General features: G+C 38.9%; 6 protein-coding genes across 6 annotated transcripts; 4 read left to right on the forward strand and 2 right to left on the reverse strand.

The window, feature by feature from the left end:
- Nucleotides 1-131: 131 nt before the first annotated feature.
- PKNH_1470700 (transcription initiation factor IIA subunit 2, putative) lies at nt 132-816 on the forward strand (the record flags this gene model as incomplete). The annotated part of the gene is made up of 2 exons (XM_002262547.1): nt 132-269; nt 424-816. The coding sequence occupies 2 exons, from the start codon at nt 132-134 to the stop codon at nt 814-816; spliced, it is 531 nt and encodes a 176-aa protein (XP_002262583.1).
- Nucleotides 817-2,527: 1,711 nt separating this feature from the next.
- PKNH_1470800 (DNA repair protein rhp16, putative) lies at nt 2,528-7,287 on the forward strand (the record flags this gene model as incomplete). The annotated part of the gene is made up of 2 exons (XM_002262548.1): nt 2,528-2,714; nt 2,891-7,287. 2 exons carry the CDS (start codon nt 2,528-2,530, stop codon nt 7,285-7,287), a joined length of 4,584 nt encoding a protein of 1,527 aa, XP_002262584.1.
- A 271-nt stretch (nt 7,288-7,558) lies between these two features.
- On the reverse strand, nt 7,559-10,240 carry PKNH_1470900 (conserved protein, unknown function; the record flags this gene model as incomplete). The annotated part of the gene is made up of 1 exon (XM_002262549.1): nt 7,559-10,240. One exon carries the CDS (start codon nt 10,238-10,240, stop codon nt 7,559-7,561), a length of 2,682 nt encoding a protein of 893 aa, XP_002262585.1.
- A 1,323-nt stretch (nt 10,241-11,563) lies between these two features.
- Nucleotides 11,564-13,325, reverse strand: PKNH_1471000 (uncharacterized protein; the record flags this gene model as incomplete). The annotated part of the gene is made up of 8 exons (XM_002262550.2): nt 11,564-11,620; nt 11,832-11,910; nt 12,032-12,070; nt 12,287-12,366; nt 12,462-12,521; nt 12,680-12,761; nt 12,981-13,082; nt 13,273-13,325. The coding sequence occupies 8 exons, from the start codon at nt 13,323-13,325 to the stop codon at nt 11,564-11,566; spliced, it is 552 nt and encodes a 183-aa protein (XP_002262586.2).
- Nucleotides 13,326-15,423: 2,098 nt separating this feature from the next.
- PKNH_1471100 (uncharacterized protein) lies at nt 15,424-16,407 on the forward strand (the record flags this gene model as incomplete). Its single annotated transcript, XM_002262551.1, has 3 exons — nt 15,424-15,640; nt 16,050-16,096; nt 16,264-16,407. The coding sequence occupies 3 exons, from the start codon at nt 15,424-15,426 to the stop codon at nt 16,405-16,407; spliced, it is 408 nt and encodes a 135-aa protein (XP_002262587.1).
- Nucleotides 16,408-17,748: 1,341 nt separating this feature from the next.
- PKNH_1471200 (coronin, putative) lies at nt 17,749-19,781 on the forward strand (the record flags this gene model as incomplete). The annotated part of the gene is made up of 3 exons (XM_002262552.1): nt 17,749-17,782; nt 17,948-18,039; nt 18,225-19,781. The coding sequence occupies 3 exons, from the start codon at nt 17,749-17,751 to the stop codon at nt 19,779-19,781; spliced, it is 1,683 nt and encodes a 560-aa protein (XP_002262588.1).
- Between the last annotated feature and the right edge of the window lie 255 nt (nt 19,782-20,036).

Genomic DNA, 20,036 nt, shown 5'->3' on the forward strand with positions numbered 1-20,036 from the left:
ATACACACCAGCTATATTCAGCTAGCGGGATTTGGAGATTAGTGCGGTTTAAAAAAAAAAAAAAAAAAAAAAAATTATGAACAGTCAGGTAAAGAAATAAGCCTTTTTTTTCAATCGCTCGACAAATTAAAATGGACGAAGGAACATTCGACGAAAAATTTTCTCATTCCATTTTACTGGAGTCATTGAAGGAAGCGCTTAAGCAAATGATTGATGAGTTTTACGTGGAAAAGGAAATCGGACTTAAAATCTATAAGGAGGCATGCGCGGTAAGTTTTGGGGGGGAAGCACTGCTCCTTGTACGCGTGTGTGCCTGTGTACATGTGAATGTGTGTGCATGAGTGAGGAAAGGGCCCCCCCCCCCCCCCCCCTTGACTGGATATTGAGAATTGACGTGCCCCCCTCCCTTATTCCACTTCACAGAATGTAAGGAAAGAAATTTTGGAGAATTCGTCACAACTGTCGGATGTGCATATCAGTGGCCAGATGAAGAGCTACTATTGCAGGAATGACGTGTGGACTTTTTTCTTTAAAAAATCGCTTTTTAAAATTATCAAAAATAAGAAAGGAAAAAATAGTGCGAAGGAAAATAAAAATGATCAACCATTAAATTTAAAAGTTTTTAATAACTTTTACGACAAAAGAGAAGAATTCCTAAAGTACAGCATAGACAATAATAACGTGAAAATTATAAAAAACTTCGGAAATTTATACTCCCAGATTGTACATAAGGAGGAAGGGGAAACTAACGTGGATGACACTTTTCTCTATTATGACGGATTGATAAAGGTGCTCTGTGTGGAGGATGCACTTTAGGAAAGGGTAGACAATGATTCCCTGGAACTTAGTACCCCATGGGAGTTCACCTCATACACTGAACATCGATGTGTGCATATATTTACATATCCATGGGTTTGAGAGGAAATCTCTTTTTTTTTTTCTTTTTTTCTTTTTTTTCCTCACGGAAAAATTCATTTTAAACCCTCCTGTTGAGGGGTAAAATTATGTCCCAATGTGACAAAATAAATCATCCAACAGGGAGGACGAGCGGAGAAGTCAGATTTACTGCATAATTGGGAGGTAGGGCCTACTTTGTATTATTGTAAGCATCTTTTATCATTATCCATTGAAGAAGTCAAGGAAAAAAAAAAAAAAGCAGCAGGCGGAATAAGCACTGTTGGCCTTCTTAGTATAATGTACAAAAAATAGATGGCAAATTGGGCAAAAAAATGAGAAAAAAAAAAAAAAAAAAAAAAAAAACATCCTCGCGTAGCTATTTTATATGTGACATATGCACATGGCCACTTTTTCCCCCGAGGTGCCTGAAAGGGTCAAGAGAAAAAGGTAAGGGGTATACACGCGAACTGCTAAGCGTGAAATGCCTTTCCTGCTAAAAAATTAGGAAGTCCATATTTACACAAATGTGCCAGAAAAAGGAGTTGTCGGTAAGTGAGATCTTGTTTTGTTCCTTAAAATTCTCTCGCGTAGTTTCAGCACATACAAATTTTTCTATACATTGCAGCCTGAGCAATTTAATTTCCAGTGTTATGTTAAACCTTTTTTAATGATGACAAACATAACATGTTCTTATCTCGTCACATTTGGGATTGCGTAAAATTAAATTTGCTTCCTTTGCGACTATTTTTAATCTGAATTTTTATTTTTTTAATCGCCTTACCTAGTTTAGGTGATGTGCTCAAATGGCAAAGAGGGGGAAGCTTTGTGATATGTATATCTTCCTTCAGTTTGACAATTCCGCAAGGAAAAATACACCCACAGAATAGGCGCATTTTTATTGTGCAATACGGAGGGTGATATATTCGAACCTGATATGACACAACAAGGACCATCTAAAAAAGAAAAAAATATTAAAAAAAAAAAAAAAAAAAAGTAAAGAAAAGAAAGAAAAGCCATTTTAAAGTGTCGAAAATGTGTAAAATCTGAGAATGGCAAAAACGAGCAGGCAGTTTGACAACATATTCTGCAAGTTTTGGAAGGAGCCGCTCATCTGTTGATAAAAATCCTTGAGAGAATCCGACTTGTTCGCTTTACGAATGTGCAAGGGGGCAAACGTGCACTCAGGCATTGGGCAAATGTATTTCCCCTCTACTTTTTAAGAAAGCCCCTCCTTTTCCCATGTTTTCAGACTAATTTGGCCACAATCGCAAAATGCGCATGTGGAAATAGGGTACATAAGGGAACATCTAAGTATTTTCCCAATTGTGCAACCCTTATTTGTTAAGCAATTGAAAGGGGAAATGAAACAGGAATATTATACCTATTCCGACCAGTCGTTTTTTTCTGTCAATTTTGTTTAGTTCCTTTTTTTTTTTTTTTTTTTTTTTTTTCCTACGTGATTGGTCCGTTTGGTAAGTTTTCCATCCAGGTGGTGTCCGTAGCGCTTTGGTGGTACGTCAGACACGAGACGATTTTTCTAACACGCCTGAGCATGGCCTCTGTGCTATGAACACCTCATTAGGGTAATCTGAAACTAGACAGGAACGCATAAACATCGTCATCCGTCAAGATGGGTGATAACCTGGATAAAATATTTTCTAAGAAGGAACAATTTTTTAAAGAAATAATTGATACGAACTGCATATTCGTTAAGGAGCTAAAAAACTGGGTTGGCACAAATTACATCAAGAGGTTGAAGCTGAAAAAGGAGTCGCTGAATCTGACCCCCAAGTTGTTGATAAACCGGACAAAGTCGAGTAAGGCAAATTAGCGTGTGTAGTGGGTAGGGGGGGCACGGGGCAAAAGTGGAAGAAGACATGTGCCCAGCACCCCCCCTGCGTGCACATTGTTTTATGTTAATGAATTTTTTCATTTGTACATCTGTTCATTAATTTATTTGTCAATTTGTATATTTTATTTTTGCCTTTTGTAGAAGCCAGCCGCTGTCGAGTGTGCGGATTTGCGATCGAAAAGAACACTTTACGTATAGGGTACCCGACGAAAGATCCCAGGGGAAACTACGGTTTTATAAGTTGTTGGGTCCACCTGGACTGCAGCAGAAAAATCCTTTACGCCATTTTGTATACGCAAGAAAATGAGCCACACTTGAAGGCGTACCTAAACAACGAAGAACACAATGTGTGTGAGGGGGAGTACAATTTGCATGAACAGTTCATATATGAAAACATAAACTGGGAATTTTTTTTTGGAGGATTTGACGAACTGGATGATGAAGAAAAGGAAAAGTTAAAAGAAACGGCCAAGCCGTGTGAAATAAAGAATGGCATGAAGGGGAGGAACAGTTTTGAAGCGCTGATGAATCAGGAGAAAGAAGCATTCAGCGCAAGCAATTTGATTAAACAAGAAAGTCGAGTTATCGAAAATAAATTAAAAATTCCAAAGGAACTTAAATTTGATTTGTTGGAATATCAGAAGGAGGGAGTATCTTGGATGATTAACCAAGAGGAGTCCAGCGTTAAGGGGGGTATCTTGGCCGATGAAATGGGCATGGGAAAAACCATACAGGCCATTACGCTAATTTTGTGTCAGAAAATTAATAAATTAAAGGCAGAAGCGGAGGGGCATTCCAAACAAGACAACGGGGAATCGGCAAAAATGGAGTGCGCAACGGGTATCCAGGTGAAAGTGAAGGAGGAGTCAGACAATAGCGTGGTGGTTATTAACAGCGGGGGAGGGAGTTCAGAAGATGGAGGATGTGTTAAGAAGGAGAAGATTAAGGAGAGAAAATCCAAGAAGGCTACAACAAGAAAGAGGGGAAGTGGCAAGAAGGAAACCGTTTACAAGGGGAAGCCCAAGAACGAAAATGCGGAAGAGCTTGCGCAAGGTAAAAAAGACAAGAGCCAAGGACAGACACTGATCATTGCGCCCATTGCAGCGGTAATGCAATGGAAATCAGAGATAGAAAAATTCATAGAAGGAGATATCCTAAAAGTGTATGTATACCATGGAAGTGTAAAAAAAGTATCATTTGAAGAACTCCAAAAATACGATATCATTATTACATCTTATGCCATGGTAGAGGTGCACTTTCGAAAAATAATAAACAAGTACAAGGTTCCGTGCGAATATTGCGGGAGGTTATATCTTCCCAACACGCTGGTGCTTCATAAGAAGTACTTTTGTGGGCCAGATGCTGTTAGAACGGAAAAATTAAAAAAGAGAAAAAAAAAAAACAAAGATACTGCACTAGTGGCTATGAAAAAGTTTGACGATAATTTTGTGCCGACGCCAAGAAATGTTCTCCTGGAAATAATGAATGAAAGTAAAAGGGATAGTAAGGGGGGTAAAAGTGAAGAGGCCCATTCGGCAAAGGGGAAGAAGAAAAGGGGAAAACCCAAAAAGGAGGAAAACCCTATCACCTACAGAAGCGGAAGAACAGGAAGCGATGCCATTATTGTGAGCTCGGGGGAGGATCACCAAGAAAGCGAGAGCAGTTCCGTGTCGAACAAGCCGGTGTATTCCCCCCTGACGAGGAAAACGTCAAGTAGAGTAATAGACCTGTGCAACTTAGGATTTGAAAAAGATATAATTGACAAGAGGATCAGCAGCACGCATAAGGGAAAAGGAAAGAATAAAAAAAACATAAAGTGGAATGATGTCATTAGGGATATATTGCAAAACCATGAGTACACTGTCGATATGAATAATCGTTGTAAGGATGTGTTGAAGGATATTTATTTAAGTGATAAGATGATAGAAGAGGAGGAATTGAGGAGATTAAACATGGGAGAACTAAAAGTTCTGCTGATAACAATGGGTAAGCATATTTTTGGAACGAAGGTTGAACTTATCAATAGGGTTTTAGTTTCTTCCAGGTATATAAGACAAGAGCTGATGTTAACCAAGGGGGATGCGCAAAGCGAGGTGATGTACAAGGCGGAGGACACAGAGAAAGGGGTGCTCAGTAATATGAGCAGCACCGCTTCGAGCGCAGCAGGAATGGGGATGACGCATGGTGGTAATAATGGTGGTGATTCAACTGCTTCTTTTGGTGGTGGTTTTGGAGATCCTCCTGATGATGAAGATTATCGTGGCGAGGAGAACGGAACGGTGAATCGGAGGAAAAGTGGCAGAGTACGACGGGGAGGGGCGAAGGGTAAGAACAACGTCAGGAGAAAAACGACGGGAGGGAATTCCTGCACATTGAGAAAAAGCAAGAGGAGAAACAGTTCAAGCGCCAAGGTAAAGTTGAAACGGAGAAGAAGAAGCAATAGTAGTGTAGTCGACGGAAGTATTAGCCCAAGCGACAGTGATGAATCGTTTAGGATAGATGAACTTGGGAGCGATGTAGAAAAATCCTCCTCCTTCTCCTCTTGGGAGAGCAATACAAAGAAGGAAGACACAAGTGATGCGTCCGACTCGGCTGAATCGTACGGTTCGATAATTGTTGAAAAGGCGAAAAAGAAAAGAAACAATAAGAAGAGCGGCGAAACTAGCATTTTTGACGAGAGTGCTTTGCACCAAATAGAGTGGAACAGGATAATTCTAGACGAAGCACACAGAATAAAAAATCGGAACACATCAACGACTCAATCAATTTTCAATTTAAAGTGTTCAGGCTACCGTTGGTGTTTGACTGGAACACCATTACAGAACAGAATAGGGGAATTATATAGTTTGATTAGGTTTCTTGAGTTCTACCCTTACGCATATTATTTCTGTTCGAAGAAGGATTGTAAATGTATGCTACTAAATTACGAAATGAAGGACAATAAGTTTTGTTTTCTTTGTGACCACTCCAGAATTAACCATTTCAATTATTTCAACAAAAGGATACTCAGACCGATACAACTGTTTGGTTACAACGGGGAGGGAGTAACCAGTATGTGTTATTTAAAGAGTGAAGTGCTGGACAAAATACTATTAAGGAGAACTAAAGGAGAACGAAAGAAGGATATTAAATTGAATCCATTACATATTACAATTAGAAAGGATAAATTATCAAATGAGGAGAAGGATTTTTATGAATCCCTTTACAAACAAACATCTACCCAGTTTGATACTTATGTCAAGTCCAATACTGTTTTGCACAACTATGCTCATATCTTTGATTTACTGAGCCGATTAAGACAAGCTGCTGATCACCCCTACTTGATTCTTTTTGGAAATTCCTTCCTTAGTGACCCCTCGGGGAAATTCATAAAAAAGAATTCGTCCATCATCCCTGCCATTTCAAATGACTTCGTCTGTGGTATCTGTTTGGAGAATGTCCCGAAGAAGATGAACATCAGTAGCAAGTGTAACCACAATTTCCACAAGCCATGTTTGAAGCAGTATATTGAGAGTTTCCAGGTGGGGGGCACATGTGGTGGTAATGCTGTTGATGGTGATGGTGGTGGTGATGATGATGATGATGATGTGTTCAGTTGTGGGCCTTCCGGTGGCAGGGTAAGGAAGGCACACACCTACCATTTGGGGGAGGAGTCAGACCAAAACGGAGGGAGTCTCTACGACAGAAACGAAATCGTATTCAATGAAGAGCCATCTATGTGTGACACCGCCAACGAAGCAGATGGAAAGAAACTAAATAAGAAAGCCAAGTCCATTTCAGTAGTTAAATTTAAGGATAAAGAAAAGAAAAAGTTCGTTAGTCTGTCAAGTAAAGAAGAAACGTCAGTGCAGGATTTACCTCTCGGTTGTCCAGTATGTTATGTACCCTTAACTGTAGATTTTAATTTGCTGAATCAAGTGGAAGAACAGGATGAAGAAGAAATGATCGTATGCAAGGAGGAAACTACTTATATTAACAAAAGCTTTATTAACCGAATTAATACAAACGAATATCGATCGAGTACCAAGATAGAAGCAGTTTTTGAGGAAGTAAAAAATGTGATTCATACCACAGATGATAAATGCCTAATATTTTCACAGTATTGTTCTATGCTAGATTTAATTGAATACCATTTGAAGAAACACAACATCATTTGTTCGAAGTTGTTAGGTTACATGCCCATGGTATCTAGGAATAATATTCTCTACAATTTTAACGAAGACAAACATTTACGAGTTTTGCTGATCAGTTTGAAGGCTGGTGGAGAGGGGCTAAATTTACAGGTGGCCAATCGTATCTTCATCGTAGATCCGTGGTGGAACCCCGCCGCAGAGTTACAGGCAATTCAGAGAGCCCACCGGATTGGACAGACGAAAACAGTGTACGCCACGCGATTCATCATAGAGAACACCGTTGAGGAGAAAATCGTGCAGTTGCAGAATAAGAAACAACTTGTGTTTGACTGCACCATTGGGGATTCGGGAAATGCCATGCAGAAGTTGACCAAGGAAGACTTGGCTTTTCTCTTCCACGCGTAGTGGAAAACACAAATGGGGCCTTCTCCAAGAGGGAGTTATTTAATGTATGAGAAGAAACAAAGCGTTGAAGGAGCGAAAGAGGAAAGCTGGACACCACAAAAGTGAGTGCCATCAAATGGGTGTCACTTATGAGAGAGATGGGAATGACGGGGGTTTGCTTTGCATATTAGAAGGAAGAAGAAAAAAAAAAAAAAAAAAAAAAAAAAAAAAAAAACAGAAAAAGTGAAGACAAGTATAGGGGCAAAATGACAGCAGAGCAGCTCTACCAATTTCACCAAATGGCAACATTCCCATCTGCGTGAATTGTGCACAGGTTGCCTCCCTGCAAGTAGTTGATCCCGTTTATCTGGCCAAGCTCATCATTAACAACGGTAACGTAAGAATGTGTAACAACATTGTGTGCAATTAAGGTGTACGGGAAGGTGCAAATCAATTCATTCCCATGAGGTGAGAAAACAGGTGCACATGTGGGATTTTCATTTTTTAAAAAATCTGGAGGATTTTCAAGGCACTGAAAAAAATTAATTTTATTTGTGTTTAGCAATTTGGTTTTTCCCCCGATGGACTGTATTGCTATTAGTCGATAATCAGGGGAGAAACTGACACCGGAAATTTCTTCATCAAAAAGGTTCCTTTCATATAGTGCTGAGTGGGTTACCCTTTTGTTTTGAACCCTTACATCATAACATATGACTGAACCTGAACGCGTTCCAATGAGAACAAGTGGCTGCTTGTTTGATTTACATGAACAGGTAATCGCATCGTTTATGGAAAATGAGCTATACAAATTTTTTCTTTCCATATGGAAGAATTTTACCGTTTTGTCTAAACTAGTCGAATAAAAAAAAGGTCTGTCCTCCGTTGGGGATACACCATTTGGAGGTAGCTCGTCGGAGTAACTTTGATGGTGCAAGAAATTAATGGATGTTATTTTTTCATCATGGGAATGATACCAATTTTCAATTTGGCCGCTTTCGTTATTTACTAAGCAGATGGCATTGTTCGTTAGGGAGAGTATCGAATGTTTTCTGGCGGGGTGTACGCACACATTGTTTGCTTCGATTTTCTGGTCCGTTAGTTGAAAACGTTTAATGCACATCAGCTCGTTTCTTTTGATCTTTACAAAGGCCATACTTCCGTCCTGTGCGCAAGTGACGAGCGCGTTATATCGGTGACCATCTGCCGGGTGAGGAACAGAAACCCTACGCAAGTCGACCGGACAGGGGTTCCTCCAGTCGGAATAGTCTCCATCGCTACCATCCCTATCAACGACGCTAACCATGTCCACGTCACTGTCGGAGTCGTTACAATAAATTGGAGTGGTTCCATTCTCATCACGGTTTGCTAAACCTGATGGGTTCAATTGCTTCTCGTTGTGGGAAACACAACGCCGCAGTCTTCCCTCCCATTTTTCCTTCACGTATTTGTATGAATCTATCTGGGGACATGCTCCTGGGAATGCGCCAAAGCAGACAACACTACTGTTCGTGTGAACATTTAAGCGTGCCTTTATCTTGTACAAACGTTGTCTAGGTAAACCGTTGCTAAGGAGTTCAGTTGGATCATTTGATACAGTTCGGTACGTTCCCTTCGCATGGTAATTATTTCGTAGACTTGTTGCTCCCACACGGTTGTGGTTTCCCACATGGTTTTGAAAAAAGGTACCCTTCCTCTGTACCACCTCAACATCCTCCCGTAGGATGCTGTATTTGTTTTTCGCACTTGCATATGATGCTTCTGGGGAGGGTGTGTTTTCTCCTCGCTGGAACTTTTCCTGGTGACAAATGTCCTGAAGAATGGGCAGACCCTCAGTATGGCTAAATCTACTGGGTATAGCTAAGAATTTTTTTTTTTTTTTTTCAGAAATTTTGCTCTTATGATGCGAATGGTGTGCATCCGCCCAAGGGGGGTTGTTCGCACAGCTATATACGTAGTGTAGTTTGTCCCAATAGAGAGTTAAAAGAAACCTTTGTTTTTTAGAAAACCTTCGTTTGGCTGTTTGACTTTTCTCTGAAATAAGAGAATAATTGTCTTTACGATGTCGCACAGATGTGTGCATCTTGATCAGTTGATGTCTGTATGCTTTCTTAATTTTTAACAAGCATTCAAGGAGTTTTTTATTTTCTATTTTCCTCTGTAATAATTCATTTCTGATGGCAAAATACTCCTTCTCCAGATTCTTTTTGCATGTTTTCAGTTGGAAAGCTTCTTTCCATATTTTGAAATACGAAAGTCTCATTGCATCAAATTCGTTAATCATTTTTTGGTTTTTCTTTTGGTTCAATTTGATTCTCCTCTTAAGTGATACGTTACAACTGGTGTAAAATTTTATTTCCTTCTTTTGTCTACTAATAACATTTTGCAGATTACATAACTTCTCTTTTTTTTCGTTCAGTTGTTGTTCCTTTTTTACAAGTGCATCATTTAAAGTTTTATTTTGTTTGTTTAAAATGTTTAGATTTTTTTTTTTTTCATTTATGTTGTTTTTCAGGAGAAGTATCATTTCGTCTGCTTTGCATTTCTCCTTAATGAGTTGATGGAATTCCCTTTTGGAGACTTCGTCTGTGCGCCTGTCCTCCGTTTTGGTCGTAGCTCCTGTCGGGGTTGCCGCCCCCCCTGGAGATCCTTCCGTGGTTGCATCATTCACCGATGCTAGGCTAAGTGACATGTTCCGATGCGTGACACTGTCCCCATCGTAATCCTCACGCTGCGCATAGAAGTTGTTTAAAATGTTCGGAATAGAATTTTCTCGAATGGAATGTGAGATGCTCGAATGTTTACCATTAAGCATGAACACATTTTCTGAGGTAAACGATGCAATGATGGCTGTCAGTTTGTTTTTTTCATCCACTAGGGCGTTGTACGAGGTTAGTACTTGTTCGTATCTCTCGCTCTGCGCAGCATTCCTCTGTTTCATGCGTTGCAAAATTGTGTTTTTCCAATCTTGGGCCATTGTTCGTCAAGCAAAGTGTGAGCGATGTGTGTGATGCATTTGCTGATGCGTGAGGGGGTAGTTAAGGGTCCCATATGTGCAAGTACATAATTACGCTTGAATGTATACATTTAAGGTTGTATGTATGTATGTGTGTGTGTGTGTGTGTGATGATCAACCTTCAAATAGGCTTTAATGAGAACCACGGTTGCAGACAGGGGCATGCAGTTCTTATATTATACCTTCAGGCAATTAAGGGAGACGAAAATTGTTATGCAAAACAGAACTGCACCTTTCAGTTTTGTGTAGGAATAAATGAGCTATACGCTGGACGGTAAAAATAAAAAAAAAAAAAGAAGATCTTCTGCATAACGCGTCACATACGGTTACACGGCGAAGGTAAAATGTACGAATGGTACGAGTAATACAACGCGCGTAGCTAGTCATCTCATTAATTGGGGATGGAGATGATCATGCTTGTTCAAGGTAACAAAAAAATTCCCGGTCTGAACAGTATTTTTTTATTTTACAAAATGAGTACTTAAAAAAATCATCAATTGGTTGTCCACAAATTGGTGGAAGAATGCCCCCCGGATGGCAAAAGTTAAATATGCCTCTCCTGAAGCGTAATTATATGCCCCTTTTTTTTCCTGTTATGGTTCGGAACAAAAAGCAGACTTTGCTTTAACGATATGATCTGCGTTTGGGTAATTAAAAAATTGTGGATGCAGGCATTTCCCCCTAATCAACAATGCATTGTGCTTAAGTGATCTTTCGCTTTGGTTCTTCACAAAAGGGAAAATGCAAAGTGAATGAAAAATAGTGGGAAAAAAAAAACAATGTATGCAAATAAATCGACAGGAAGTTTTTTTTTTTTTTTTTTTTTTTTTTCCCAAAATGGCTAGTCATGCAGTGGCAAATTTTTCGTTCACGCAGCATTCATTTGGCTCAGGGCATGAATAAGTCTGTAAAGAGAGGCATGAATGGGGGGAAAAGTTTAGGCGGTATGATACAGTTCCGTCATCTCCACAGGTACGCCATCATATAGTTATTGGAAGGTAGAGCTTAAGCATACGTGAAAGTGGGCCACGTTGCTCTAACGAGACTCCAAACAATTCAAAATGGAAAAAAAAAAAAAAAAAAAAAAAAAGTCGCACGTGAGGAAAAATACGATAAAAGTCACTGTTTATCAGGTTGAACAAGCCTTGTACTCAGATTATCAATTTTTGCAAAAAATGCTTTTCTTTATTATATGTATAAATTTACATAATGGTCATGGTTACGTTTATGCCTTCTTTATGAATTTTTTTCGTTTTTTTTTTTTCCCCGCCTCCCCATTTTGCGCTAATATTCCTGCAGGGTGAAATTTGGGTGGGCGTCCTTCAAGCTGTCAATTATGTTCTGTTTCGCGGGGGCAAAAGGGGGAGAAAAAAAAAAAAAAAATACATATATATATATATATATATATATATATATATATATATATCCATGTATATGTGTATATATATTATAGGAAGGGATGGAAGACGCCGAATTATCCCCCCTTTGCGGTTCCATCGTAACATATGACCCTATGGCGATGTGCAAATTATGTCATTTTGCTTGCCTGTACGATGTCCTTTTTTTTTGTTGGGTCAACATCATCCGCCCTTGTTGGGGAGTTGTTCAACTTATTTTTCCTTTTAAAAAATCTGTCAAGTGCATAGGGACCAGAAAATAAATTCATCAGGGGGGAGATTCCCGTAATAGGGGTGCAGAACAGACTGAAGGTGCAGCGAAGTCAAAAGCGAAGTGACGCAGAATTCGTCTTACACGTATTCTGACAGCCAGGCTTCCTTGGCCTCTTCACAGCTGCACAATGGGGGAGGGTGGGGAAATGAAAGGGGGCATTTCCCCATTTGTTATGTAGCACGTGCGTTATGCATTATGGGGGAAGCAATATTCATACACCCATCATCAACAACATATGGAAAGCTCTGAACCAATTTTGAGCAATTGATCAATTCATCAACCGATCATCAGCAACCGATGAATCGCATGGGAACGCATTAATCTCTTAATTTTTACTCAGTTGCATTGCTAAGCCTTTTGTCTTTTATCAAAAAATTCACTTTTTTGTTCTTCGTCAAGTGCTTCCAACACGGTTCCTTCGGGGGGATGTTGCAAGGGTCCACATCAAAGTGTTTACATAACGTAAGTGTGAGAAAAAAAAAAATGTGTAACAAAATAATGCACAGCTAACCTTAACCCGTTTCTCAATTTGTAGTTTTAGCCCGCTGTCCAATGAGGTATAGGAACATTTCTGAGTTTAGTTTTATATCGGAAATGTAAAAAGAGGCACAGTATGAATAAAAAGGAAAAAGTGGAAACGTATCCCACTGAAATACGGTTCACCGTGTATTCCTCATTAATGGCGGTGCAATGGAAAATTATTTGTGGAGTACCACCGAAGGTCCCTACCTCTGGGATTATCGGTCTTAGTAAATCCAAATTGAGTTCGAAGTTCTGACCTTGCTTGTTGGACGCTGTAAGGTGTATGTTACTATATGGCGAACGTGTTAAAGAGGAGTGAAGATGCGAGTGAAAGAAAATAAAACGTTGTACGGGTGGAGGAGTAAGCATATCTGCTACGCCAATCTTTTCCTTTCAGATTTTATCAAGTGAGGAAGGACGCGTAAGCATAAGTTATAAACCATGAGAGATAGTTATTTTTTGAAATCGTGTTTTATCTGGTGCTTCCCTTCCCCAGTGGTTTTATCACCTTTCCGTAAATTCCACTTTTTCCCCTTCAACAAACGGGATGGAAATGATGAGCGTCAACTTTTTTGAACTCTGCCCCCATCTAACTGTTGGAAATTCATCTCTATGAATTGTAAAAAAATTGAGCAAGGTAGGATGAAGGGAAAACTTCCGAACAGATGGTGAGGCGCGTGGGATAGAGTCACGATAGACGGACCTTTTCCTTAACATGCGCACTGCTTGAGGGTAAATATATATATATATATGTATATATATATATATATATATAACGGCTGTAAAGCATGAAATTTTACTGCGATGTTGTAGAACCAATTGTGGCAAACCATAGAAGGCAAAGGAACGTCATACCATTCATTTTAATAAATCTGATAATTTGAGGAAGGTACATTTTCTGCATATTTTTTTTTTTAACAGGAAATATTCACTGTGCATATATGACTTGATAGTTGGAGTCACGCAAATAGGTAAATCAAAATTTTTAAATTTTGAAAAGAGAAGGAATTGCTAAAAAAGGAAAATGAAATGCGTGGTCTTAAATCCTTTTGCTTTTTTTCTGTCTATCCCAAGGCAAGCATAAATTTGTAAGAGGAAACCTGCTCCATTAGCTACGTACAGAATATGAACACCGAATATTTTTGAAAAAAAAAAAAAAAAAAAAAAAAAAAAAAAATGTAGAACAACGAGGCGGAACATTTAGCTCACTGAAAAAAAAAAAAAAAAAAAAAAAAAAAAGAGGTGTGTGTGTTCATTACATGGATTTCTTTCCCTTAGCAAAATGATAATGTTATAGACACATTCGACGCAAAATAATGTTTTCTTTTTACAAAGTTTGGATAATGTTTACTAGTTCACACTTTCGTGTTCACCGCGCTTATGCTTTCTAAGAAAAATAATTACGGAGTATATCAGTTCTACGAACTGTCCCTACGTTTGTGTGTGCGCAGTTGCTGAGTCAAATTGAAAGTTGTGTAGTCACTTATGTTAATACATGTGTCTTGATAAGCACAATGACAAAGGAGAGTGGCACACAGTTGGGTGAAGACAAAAATTTGTAACTCCCTTTTGAATTCTTTATGATTTACCCATTTTTTTCCCATTCCTGTATTCCCTTGGAAGGACGGAAACGTAAAGGTGATGAATTAATAACACTGTTTTGTAGTGATGGTGTGTGACTTGTAAAATGTTTTTTTGTGTCCTACTTTGAAGGAGAAAAAAAGAATTCTCCAGGAAGAAACAGGCAAGAATGGGTAGAATAAAAAGACTTCCTTTTTCTTTTTTTTTCCATTCCAATTTTGCTAACACCGGCGCTCTACAAAAATTTTCATTTCGATTGCGCCTTCTTTGCTAACAGCTTAGAGGAGGTAACCCACCGAAAGGGAATATTTCTGTTTTGTTAATATTTCTCTTATACGTTGTTCATCATTGTGAAAATTAAAGTATAGGTGTTCACCTTTTTTATAAACTGGTTGACGTTGAAAATGGTAGAACAAAAAGACGACTGGTATGTTGGGAGGTTGCACAGGAGAAGTTGTAATTCCTCCAGGGGAAAAAAATTCTGGGTGTGCCCCAAGGAAGTGCAATCCATTTGGTACGTAAAGAAGAAAATGGCTTTCTCTAACACTTATCCAGCGTAATTTCTAATTTTTTATGTTTCATTTGTGTATAGTTGTGTGGCGTCACTTGATTTGACAGTTTCATCTGCATTTATTCAATTTTTTCGATGCATGGGAGAATCTATGTATTGGTTTCCCCATGATAGCTTTGCATACGGAGGGCTCGGGCCAGAAATAGCGAGCGTGTTTACACTCTTTTCATAATTTTCTCCACGTTTTAGGAAATTTAAAAAGTAAAAAAAAAATGAAAAGGGAAAAAAATTGTGGAAATGTGGCTAAGTGGGGAAAAAGGTAAAATTTCTTTTTGCATTTTTTGGATCCGTTTTCCCTATTTTTATTTTAATTTTTGGTTCTTTAATTTTTTTTTTTTTTTTTTCTCTCTGCACTTGGGGTGTCCCCATCACTGTGAACCATTGGAACCTTTACAGCGAACCGTTGCAAAGGCACCATTTTTGGAACGATATTTTATAGCAAATGATGAAAAAAATTGGAACAAGGCGATAAATTTAAAGCGTCCAATGAAAAATTGCCCAGCTTATAACTAGGCTGAAAAAAAAAAAAAAACAGAAGGAATTTTGATGGAGTTGTCATTATGCCAATCGTAAAGGGAGGTCATGTGAGAAAGAAGTAAATATATATACGTACAGGTACATGTGAATTTGTTCCAATATATATGAATATATTTATGTTTGCGGAAGGAGGCGAACGTGTTCTTCTCGCGTGGAGAACGCCGTGGAAAATTCCTTCTCCCCTGTAAATAGCACATATTCGCGTTGTTACGGTCACCCGGCACAAAAGGAATATATTAGAGAAGAAATAAGGAAGGAATAAATGGGGAAGCAAAGCGAGTCAAAGCCTTTCAAGAAGAATTTCAACTCGTCGAACAAAAGGAATGGTATGAACTCGGGGAGTCCTACAAGTTCAGATCAAGAAAATTCGGAAATTGACTTCCAAAATAGAAGGAGAGATTTGTTGAAGGAAACAGGAAGTAGAAGGAAGAGCAATGACACGCTGTATTCCTACTCGCGGATGTTTGTAACAGTTTTAAGTAAAAATGCATATGTTTGAGGGTCTTCTGGTGGGGGCGTGTGCGAGAAAGGGCCATTTGTGTCCTTATTGGGACATCAGGACAAATGCAAAAAAGTTTTGTCAATTCTTTAAAACCCACCGGCGTAGACACGTGAAGCGTTTACCACTGCAAGGTGGCGTGTTTTATGAGAGTTGTTAATTATATCTGTGAAGTTGTGAAGCAGAGGAATTGCTCGATCCACGTATTTTTTTTTGTTCATATTTTTTTTTGTTCATATTTTTTTTTGTTCATATTTTTTTTTTGTTCATATTTTTTTTTTGTTCATATTTTTTTTTTTTTTTTTAATTCCTCCGTTGGTCCTGCTCCTCCCCCCCCCCCATTCACGATCACTTTAATTTTTTCATTTCTTTTCTTTCCTCTTTTTCAGACTACATATTTTGCATCCTAGGAATTATATGCGCATGGGGAGCTATAGTAGGAACATAGGGATGGGGAAAGCCCCCCCCCCCCCCTTCAACGACATCGCATTCGTTGTGGTGAAACAGTACACACGCACATGCATAAAAAAAGAAGCAATTAACTTATTCTCATCATTTTCTTTCTTTTTTTTTTTTTTTTTTTTTTTTTTTTGCTAATTTCAGGATTCGCTGGTTCAGGTAATTTCTGGAAGGCAAGTGTACCTGTCGCTAACGTGCTACTCTATCATTCTGTTATTTTCCCTGGTATTCCTAATGTTATATATTTATTTCCTGGATAGGGATTATCGACCATGTGATTTTTTTTAAAGTGATCAATTATTTTGTTTATCCGTCTGTGTCTTATTTTATTATTTTATTTTTTTTTTTTTTTGTTAAAATGGATATGTGAGAATGCCATGAGGTTTGATGATGGACTCACTGGAATGGGTAAATTGATTTTGTTAAGCTACTGATGTTTTTGTTTTTGTTTTTTTTTTTTTTGTTTTTTATTTTTTTTTTATTTTTTTTTATTCTTTTCCCTCCCGCTAACGTTCGGTATGATAATATAACAAACCTGTACACGTGAAGTTTGATTTTTCCATTTAAGGGGAAGAAACAAATGACTGAAATAGGGCGTACGAAAATAGGTAGCACAATTTGGTAGGAATAGACAAAAATAATGTGCAGCTGTAAGGTGGAGGGGAAAAAAGAAAAAAAAAGGAAAATCCGTTGCTTACTCATTCCATTTATAAATTTTTCATTTTTTAGATTCCCCCATTTACGTTTCTTTTTTTTTTTTTTTTTTTTCCCCAATTGATTTACTTCGTTTTTTAAAAATTATGGAGGAAGCCTAAATTTGTTTAGGGAAAAGGGACAAACATGTTTGTCAATCGTTTGGTCGTTCCATTTGGGGGTACCCAATTTTAGGAAAAGAAAAAATCTACACTAAGGTGCGCACGTTTGTGTGTGAACAGTTACATATGTGCCTGGTCTGGATACGACTGTGTGTTTACCATAGATGGAACTCATCCCCAGTTGCCCCTACTTGTGTGTACTGGTTAAAAGAACATAATTTGAAAAGAATTTTTTTTTTTTTTTTTTTTTTGTTCTTGCACAGCAATGGATAGTCCTTCAATCCAAGATGTGCAAAATGACAGTGAGTTTTTTCCCGCGTGGTTCCTACTCAAACGATTTGCTTTATGAAGCATGCGTTTGTCTAACACGGGTGTGGAATTCCCTTTTCTGTTTTTCTTTTCCGAATACGCCTTATCATTAGCGTTATCGTGCTTTATGAGTTAACAAAATGGTCCCTTGTGGCTCGGCCAGACTCGCAGGCAAATATGTACTTTTTACCTTGCCGCATTTTGGATGCATGCTCATTCATTTTTTTGTTCTAATAAACTAAGCACGCCCGCTTTGTACACTTCTACGAACATAAGACAGGAAAGCTGAGGGAAAGAACATACTGCACAAAGCGGTGTATAGTTCTTTCTCAGTTTAGCTTCTCCCTTTCACCGCTGTGGTAACTTAGACCCAATATTTGTGCCTGTCTTGGCAGATTTAACGAACAACATTTGTTGTATGGTCGATGGGCAAAAAGGACTTTTTTTTTTTTTTTTTTTTTTTTTCCTGTTCACACAACTCCTCACCATTTCATGGACCTATAAAATGAGTAGCATTCCGTATCTAAAGAATCTATATCGTAAGAAAATGAGATCTGTGCATAGGAAGGTTTTTCCGCTTGAGGTGTAGAGACGATCTGGCGTGCGGCATGGCGTCGCTTCGGGTGTGTTCAACGGAACCTCCCTAAGCTGAACCAAAAACGTGTATCCATTTTTTTTTTTTTTTTTTTTTTTTTTTTGCGCAGCGGATCCTTCGAACAAACTTTTTGACGACCTGCGGATATGCTCGAGGGTGATCGACTCATGCGGCATTGCGTGTAGCTCGGGGTTCGTAGCGGTAAGTGGAGAGACAAATTCGGAGTGCAGGGTGGAATCACTACGCAGGGTTTAACCCTGTCACTGTGGCATGGGAAGACATGCTCGCCTTACATTTTGAAGTTTGCCCCCAATGGGCGTCTGAAATATATTGTGTTAATGTTTTGTTCCTGATTTGCTTGCCCCCCCCCCTGCTCATTTTGGAAGGTGCCCTGGGAAGTGGAGGGTGGCGGGCTGATAGGAGCCATTCGTCTGGAGAACCAAATGCGGAAACCGCCAGTGATAAAGCTGAAGGGGCACACGTCAAGCATCTTGGACCTTCAGTTCAACCCCTGTTTCAGTGAAATTTTGGCATCAGGTTCAGAAGACCTAACAGTACGTGTGTGGGAGATACCGCATAATGACGAGTCTGTCAAAGAAATAAAAGATCCACAGTGTATTCTCAAAGGACATAAAAAAAAAATATCCATCATAGATTGGAACCCAATGAACTATTATATCATGTGTTCAAGTGGATTCGATTCCTTTGTGAATATATGGGACATAGAAAATGAGAAGAGAGCATTCCAGATAGTAATGCCAAAGAAATTATCTTCCTTGAAGTGGAATATCAAGGGAAACTTACTAAGCGGTACGTGTGTAGGAAAACATATGCACATTATAGATCCGAGAAAAAGAGAAATTGCTTCTAGTTTCCACATTCATAGTGGTGGAAAGAATACGAAAAATATATGGATAGATGGATTAGGTGGGGATGATAACTATATTTTGAGTACAGGTTTTTCTAAAAATAATTTCAGAGAAATGAAATTGTGGGATTTAAGGAATACCACTTCTGCTTTAGTGACTATGTCTATAGATAATGCATCTGCTCCATTGATACCACATTATGATGAAAGTACTGGACTTATATATATTATTGGAAAGGGGGATGGCAATTGTCGGTACTATCAGCATTCCCTTGGAAGTATACGTAAGGTAAACGAATACAAATCCTGTTCTCCATTTAGATCATTTGGTTTTTTACCAAAACAAATTTGTGATGTATATAAGTGTGAAATTGGGAGGGTATATAAGAACGAAAATAATAGTAGCATCAGACCCATCTCTTTTTATGTACCTAGAAAGAATCCAACGAAATTTCAAGAGGATTTGTATCCACCTATTCTACTGCACGATCCTGAAAATTCCTCCCGAAACTGGATTAAAGGGAAAGACAACAAAATGAGTCGCATAAATATAAAGGATTTAACAGAGGATGATTTAAGAATTACTAAAAAGTATAAATTCGTACCGCAGTCTTTTAATAGTATCATTATAGGGGAAGACTACACGAGTAAGAGAACTTCAATCATTAGACAGCTTACAAAGAAATTTACTTTTTTTAAAAAGGGTATCCACAATGATGGTTTTTCCTCCGTGAATAGCTTCAAGGAATCTGTTTTTATTTACCCTAAGAGCTTTAAGGAGAAGTGGTTGCTCACTGAGAAGGGCGGAGCTCAGTTCTCGTCGAACAATTCCCTGGAGAGGGGTGCGGCGGAGGAAGCGGAAGAGGGACAGCAGACGGGACAGCAGACGGGACAGGAAACGGGACAGCAAGATGAGCTGGAGGAGTTCCCTTTGGAAAGCGAACAGCCGTGCGACGGGGAGAGCAGGGGAACAAGCGAGTTGCCCGTTGGGCTGTCGAGGGGGAAGACCCAGCGAGCGGGGGGCTCGAATTGTTTCAACGGGCTGCGGTGTGCGCGCCTGTGCAGGGGTAAGTAACTCCCGAAATGCGTAACCGCCAGAATGGGTAACTTCACATATCAGCAGTTGCACAGATGAAGTAATTGTAAAAAATGCAACAAGTTTGGGGCAATTCCAACTTCAAAACTGATAATGCGCAGAAATGGCGGGAAAAAAAAAAAAAAAAAAAAAAAAAAAATGACCCCATCTGGCGAGGTGCCCCATAGATGCTAGCTAAATGTCTAGCGCCTGTTGAGAGGAAGTTTTTCTCCATGTGGGGAAAGGGTCCCTGGT

Source organism: Plasmodium knowlesi (genome assembly GCF_000006355.2).
Source record: "Plasmodium knowlesi strain H genome assembly, chromosome: 14".
In the NCBI taxonomy this organism is placed as follows: domain Eukaryota; phylum Apicomplexa; class Aconoidasida; order Haemosporida; family Plasmodiidae; genus Plasmodium; species Plasmodium knowlesi.